At 42.4% G+C, this 6840-nt stretch overlaps 2 protein-coding genes and 1 pseudogene across 3 annotated transcripts in view; all 3 read left to right on the top strand.

Moving 5' to 3' along the window:
• TEOVI_000865900 (Trypanosomal VSG domain containing protein, putative) overlaps nt 1-671 on the top strand; it is a gene marked incomplete at both ends in the record, with an annotated part of 1053 nt that extends 382 nt beyond the window's left edge. Inside the window, one exon of the mRNA XM_067221274.1 lies at nt 3-671. Within this exon, the coding sequence (XP_067077375.1) occupies nt 3-671 (669 nt within the window). The remainder of the gene's footprint in view (nt 1-2) is intronic.
• A 1632-nt stretch (nt 672-2303) lies between these two features.
• Nucleotides 2304-3761, top strand: TEOVI_000865800:pseudogene (annotated as a pseudogene). Its single transcript has one exon. A coding segment is annotated over exon 1 (1458 nt).
• Nucleotides 3762-5425: 1664 nt separating this feature from the next.
• The window catches only part of TEOVI_000865700 (uncharacterized protein), a gene marked incomplete at both ends in the record, with an annotated part of 1494 nt that continues 79 nt past the window's right edge, over nt 5426-6840 (top strand). The window contains one exon of the mRNA XM_067221273.1: nt 5426-6840. Within this exon, the coding sequence (XP_067077374.1) occupies nt 5426-6840 (1415 nt within the window).

Here is a 6840-nt window from a genome sequence, read left to right as displayed (position 1 = left end):
CATTAAAAGCAGCACAACTGAAATTTTCAACCAAATTTCAGCGGCTACAATACCTCGTGTCGCTGCAGCCACTAGCGGAGCAGGCGGCAGCAGCAGCGGAGGAACTGCAAACAATACAAGAAAGCAGTGCCAAGCTAACTGCAACCGAACTCAAAAAGGAACTAAAAGAAGCAGCCTTCGGCCCAGGCATAGAAAACGAAAACCAACTAACGGAAGCCAACATAAAGAGCAGCAACGGCGCGGCAACAACAAGGAAGGACCTCTGCGGCGGTACAACCGGAGTGGCCAAAGCTCGAACGATCGCGGCGTTCATATACTATATTTGCGCCGGCGAGCAAACGGACAGCAGCGGCGCAGTCAAGTACTGCGAAAACACACAAGCTGCCAACAACAATGCCGGTTCAACCCTAACAGGGGTTGACGCAGCCACAAAGGACTTAATTTCAAAGTGCCCAGACAAATCACAGAAGGAAATATCAAGCGCAGAACTGCTGACACAAGCAGCGCAGTTCCAAGAAAAATCAAAACAAAAGACCAAGGAGCTTACTTTGGCGACTTCACAACTACCGACTGCGGCGGCGCTTCGAACAGTGATGTTTGCGTGTATTACAAGACAGCAACAAAGGCAGATCAAAAGGTGGCCAGAGACATACCCTGGTTGCAAAGCATAAGACAAGTCGCCACTAAACTTCAACAACAACAAGCGGCACGGCAGCGGATAAACGGCCTTATACGCCTGATGGCCGCTATAAAAGGACAAGCATTCAATCTAAAACCGCAGCTGGAGCTTCACAAGCATTTAGCGCAGGCGATGGAACAAACCGCAACAGCAGCACAGAAAAGCACACAAGCACAGGGGCAGCAAAGCCAAAATGCAATTACTCTCGAACAACCTAAAGCGCAAGGAGGTCGCAGCGACTAAAATATAGTCATCCAGACAGGCCGCACAAGCAGCCGAAGCGGTGAAAATGACCAGGGCAGAATCTTCCAATTTTCTCGCACGGATCAGCGCCGTTCACGAATTCGCTGGAGAAGAGAAAATTGTAGCATAAATGTTAGAGTCAAACATTGAGATTGATAATTCGCATATTATAATTAGTGAGTTATTTGTCTTTCAAAGTATCTTCAATATAGAAAATAACCCAATAATAAACTACCTAATCCAGAAACCGCAAGAATTATCAAGGAAAAAGTCTAGTAGAGCATTCTACAGCGGTATTAGTACATTCACAAAAGTAATATAAGTGGCGTGCACTTCAAAGGCATCCATACAACCTTATGATTCAATACAAGGGGACGTAGGGGAGACAATGAAGCTTAAAATACGCCTAAATGTGCGACAAGTTCCAACAGCGAACAAGATGCTAAAAAAGAGCACTACAAGCAGAAAACAAAGAAATCGCAACAATCATTAAGAAGATGTGCTCAAACAAGGTGTAAACGCAATTGTAAAATTATTTTGCCTACAGATGACCAAAAGAAAAACGCATTACACCAATCTAGAAACAACATCCAGTTCCCAGTTTTCCCCTACATACGGCTAAGCGCTAATATTTGCACGAATGACAAAAGCAAATAAAAATCTGAAAATAACTAGTGACAGTGCCGAAATGAGTATATATAGAGTGATTTCTTTGTATATTTATCTTTATGTGCTATCCAAAAGGAATGAGTCAGTAAGACAGACAGAATAAAAGCTTTAGAAACAATAAATCTCCAATTGGAAAAAAACGTAACATCAAAAAAGAGTTCACCAACAAACCCAAGGTAAGAGGCACCAAAATGCACACCGAAAAACAATGAAAAAGCCCAAATAAATCTACTAAGCGCAACTATCAGCAAGATTAGGTTTAACCATTCCACAGTATCGCCAATTGGCAAGAAAACAGTGATGTAGCTAACTGGTAAGCACCTGCACTTTTGTAGACGTTTGGTCGAGAAACTGCGATGTTAGTTACAATACTGGTGCTTACAGTAGTGGCGACTGGGAATATATTTCAGCACTGATATAACGCGCAAATATGGAAACTTAAAGCGTTTAAAATATAGAGAATAGGGTAGAGATGAAAAAAACAGAGGCAAGTATGGAAGTGGTTATTTTGTGGACAAGACTTGCAAGCTGGTGCATTATTTATAGGCCAACCCACAAACGACCCACCTCCATGTTAACGGCCAAGAGCGCACCAATAACTACAAAAAACACCAAGGTTTCCCCCTTTTCAACACCAACAAAAAGACACGCAAGCAGAACACCAAAACCACAGTAGTAACAAAAAAAAGGTGCCGCCAAGAATAAGTAGACTATGTTGTTAATAGCCACAGCCTTACTTGTAACAGCCAACGTGGCGATGGGAGAGACAGAAACACCGTCTAAAGCAGTACAAGACGACTGTACTAAAAGAAAATACGTGGCCAACTTGCTTACGCATTTTTCAGGCAAACTAAACAACCTGTTCGGTACAGTTCAGAAATTAAACAGCCAACAAAAGCAACTCAGACTCGCTGCGGCCCAACATGCAAACACTAAACTCGGGATGGCTTATACACTACTAGAGGCAATTTCATCGCAGCGGCTAGACAAGGCAATCAGCAAACAAAAGGCCGCAGCAACAGCAGTAACTCAGCTCTCAGAACAAGTGGGACACAGAATAGGGGTATTACTGCTATCCCGGATAACACCTGGAAAGGCAACCGTCACTTACACAACGGCAGCGGCAGCGGACCCGTCAACACCAAACCGTGCTAGCGGATTTACAACAAAATGCGGAGTACACCCAATCGTGACACCGCCAGCTAACACAAAGTGCAACACGGAGGCGGCCGACAGCGAGCTAAATAAGGCTGGCGAGCAGATAGCCAGCGAAACAAAACTTAAGTTTCTTAGTGCAACCACAATCAGAGCGGTTCCATTGTTCACATCACTGCAGGCGAAGAGCACCCCAACAACAGCAGCAGCGCTAACAGGTAACGACGGCTGCGGCGACAATGCAGGCGCAGGTAGCGACGGCATAGCCATTCAAGGTCTAGAAACAGAACAAAAGGTGCTCACACACACAACCGTCTCCATCGAAACAGAAAACGCGTGCAAGACACCAAAAACAAACGAAAACTACGACGCAACAGACACAAGCGAGCTTGTGTACAAGGTCTGCCTCGCGCGTAAGGCTGACCTAACAACCCAACCAGCACTCGGTAGCGAAACACTAGACGAACTAGCAGACGATCCTACCGCACAAGAGACAGCACTAATCCTAACCGGTCAAAACAAAAAAGAGGAAGACCCAGATAAGCGCAAAGCAGCTGTAGCGAATGTACTTGGCAAGGGAAAGGATATCATTGGCAACAAATTCTTAATGAAACTGACAGAAACTAACGCGGCTCTAAAGCTACAAGACGACGCTCAACCAATGAGCATAGAAACGGCGAGCGGAAGTGATTTCCACAAAGCACTGGCCTTGTTTACTGCTCAAGCACACCAACGATCGGTGCCACCAGAAAAACCCACCAATGCTGAGGGTTCTCCTAAGCAAGCAGACTCAGAAAGCAAAACAGAAGAAAATAAAGACGGGGATAATACTGCTAAACCTGTGTGCAGCACACTTCTAAACCAGACAGCGTGTAACAACGGATAGAACTGCAAATGGGAAAATAATAGTTGCAAAGATACATCTATTCTCGTAAAAGAGCAATTCGCTCTGATGGTTGCTGCTTTTGTGAGTTTATTAGAATTCCACATTTCTAAAGATTATTGCTTAAATTAATAGAACTTATGAAATATTACTATTTAGAGCGAAGTTAATATATTTTAACACTTTTTGTAAAATCTTTGCGAATTTCTGAAAAGTTTTTGAGAATTTTGGAAAACTGGAAAAAATAAAATTTTCGTATGACTGTATCTTATTGGTGTAAAGCAATAGGGTGACAAGGTATGAAAAATTACTACTATTACGAAACATTTCTTATTTTGTTTATTTTATGAATATTAGGTAGGTGTATAATTAAAATAGTAAAGATAACAATAGTGATACGAGAGTTTTGTGAGTGTGTATATACAAATACTGTAATAAAAATGGTGGCAAAGAGTGAATGAACTGGTAAAATTAAAGTCCTCAAAATAATGGATAGGGTCCAATGAGAGTAAGTAAACGACTGAGAAATAAAAATAGAAATAGAATATGCGCGATTTCAAACATAAACATTACGATGGAGAAAATCAATCACAATGGGATGATGGTGTGAAAAATGATAGGATACATAAACCAGTTAAAGTCCAAATGAAAGCGCTATGCTATCCGCAAAATAAGTGACAGAAAACAGAAGAAAAAAAGAAAAATGAAAATAAAACAGAGAAATTAGCAAGAGTACAGCACAGAAAAGAATTATACATGAGAAGAAGCCACTAGTGCCCGTTATTTTGCCCATCAATTAATAGTTTCTACAGCGAAAATGCTAGTGAATATAGTTATTAATCTTTTGGTATTCCTAATGTATATGTTTAAAGAAGAAAGAGAACCAGGAGAAAGAGACTGGGTAAGTGTGGGATGTTTTCGGACGCTTTCGGTCTGGAAATATAGTAATAATTGCTAACATTTGTGTGAAACAATATAATATAATCAGGAAGAGTATTTCAAAACCTATATCTACCAATGGATTAATGTGGTTACAAAATAAGTGCAAAATGTGAAAACTGCTTGAAATGCAGCATAGATGAAGCTGTGAAGCAAGTTTATATGAAATTAAAAAATTAACGGTGATACTCGACCACTACGGTATTGGGTCAATGACCAGACAATAAAGCCGTTTGAAGAAAGAGTAATCCATATAAAGGTGGTTGATGATTCAAAGTCAGCAGCACACCTTCCTCAAGAAACAGTAGCTGGAATGTCATTTTAGACTCCAAAATTACCTAGACTTAAAATGCAGTGAAAAATAGAGCAAAACTCAGAACGCAAGAAAAACAGAGACCATGTTCATGATAAGCACAAGACAACCTTGTCATTCCAACAGCATAGAGGTCAAACGAAACCGTAAAAAATAGAAGTGATTGACGGTCATAAACGTTTGAAATTTGGATTTAGAGATTTTTTAGTAGGTATGAAAAATGAGGAGTAATTTTATATGTGGGGAAAAATTATTGAGATAATTGTAATCGGATGTGGATTAGAAATTAAGGATGAAAATAGTAACAAAAGCTTATGTGCAAGATAACTAATATCAGCACAAATTACCAAAAATAATGAGAAAAAAACAGAACTCAATATATATATATATATATATAAGTCCAACTTGTCATGTTATGTGCACACAGTGGGCAAGAAGCTACCAATATCATGAACAATGCAACTCCACACCCTAATGCCCTATAACAAGCGACAAGCCAAAAAGTTGACGCAAGCGGGAAGTAGTAAATACAAACCGCAAAAACATGCACGATATTATACTACTTCGCACGGTGGTTACACTACTTGCAGCAATAAGCGTGCTATCCTTCCAGCCGCAACCGGCAGCAGCAGCCGATGAGGCAGTCAGTGCAGTAACTGACGTCTGTGACGAAATAATTTTCCTCGAGGAGCTTAAGCAGCATTTCAACCAACAGATAACGACAGCAGAAACACGAGTCCATGAGCTGGCATCTCAAACACTACAGCTAACGGCGGCAGCCGTAAAACAAGGCAGCGGAAGCTCAGCTAGAGCCTTCTGGGCGCTGGCAGCGCTCGCTGGGACCAGACTACAAAAACAGATAGTTGTTGCAAAGCAAGCGAGGACAGGCGATGTCGGGGCAGCAGCCTTGGCCATAGCAGACAGGATCGCTCAACTCAAAATAGCAGCGACGGCAACAGACAAAGCTCTGGGAACGATTGCAGCGACGGCCCATGCAGCCGACGCCACAACGTTCGGTGCGTCAGGCCACGACTGCACTTCCACCGTCCAAACTAGTCGCAGCAACTACAGAGCATGCAAAGAGAAATCAAATGACAAAGGCAACCTAGACAAAGCAGCACAGCACCTAACATCAATGACTCAATACAAAGGTCTCAGCACAGACGTGTTCAAGCCACCGGCAATAACGATCACAATCGCCACGAAAGGCACGCCGCAAAGCATTACAACCGCCAGCGGCGACCACTGTCACGATAACTCTGGCGCAGGAAAAAACGACCGAACAAACGCCCTAGGCATAAAATCGATCGAATTTAGCGCGATAAGCGGCGAAGTAACAACAATCAGCTTCAGCGGGCAAAAAGCAACTGACGACGGCTGTCCAACAGTACCATCCGATGAAGCAGATGAAGTAGCCATAACGGCAAACAAACTCGCAAACCTCATATGCAAAGCACGGAAAAGCACGATAACAAACGAGGAAACGATAAAACCGACAACGGTAGCAAATTTACAAAGCGACCCCACGATGCGAGACATAGCGGCGCTATTAGAAAACCGGGAGAAAGCAGCAGCCAAGGAAATAAGTAACGAAAACGACAAGGCCAAAAAGGAAGCAGTAAGCGTATTGTTCGGTCCACAAACTGCCGACATAGGCCCACTTTATTTGCAAAAACTGGGAGAAAAAGACGTTGATTACAAACTAGCTGGAAAAGAAGTGAAAGGCAGCTTGAAAGACCTGGTAGACAGGGGTGATTTTGGTATCACACTGAGCTTTTTCATGGAGCATAACAAGCAGACACCCTGCCAAGCTTCCAACACTGAACCACCTAAGGCGCTACGCGACTCTGAAAGTTGTAAAATCGAAAAAGACAAAGATAAATGTAACGACAAAGATGGCTGTGAATTTAAAGACGGGGAGTGCAAAGTTAAAGTGACAACAGCAACAGAGACAAATGG

This window comes from Trypanosoma equiperdum (assembly GCF_001457755.1).
Source record: "Trypanosoma equiperdum strain OVI genome assembly, contig: ctg_1391, whole genome shotgun sequence".
Classification (NCBI taxonomy): domain Eukaryota; phylum Euglenozoa; class Kinetoplastea; order Trypanosomatida; family Trypanosomatidae; genus Trypanosoma; species Trypanosoma equiperdum.
The sequence above is the reverse complement of the archived record's forward strand: the minus strand, read 5'-3'. Positions and strand labels throughout refer to the sequence as shown.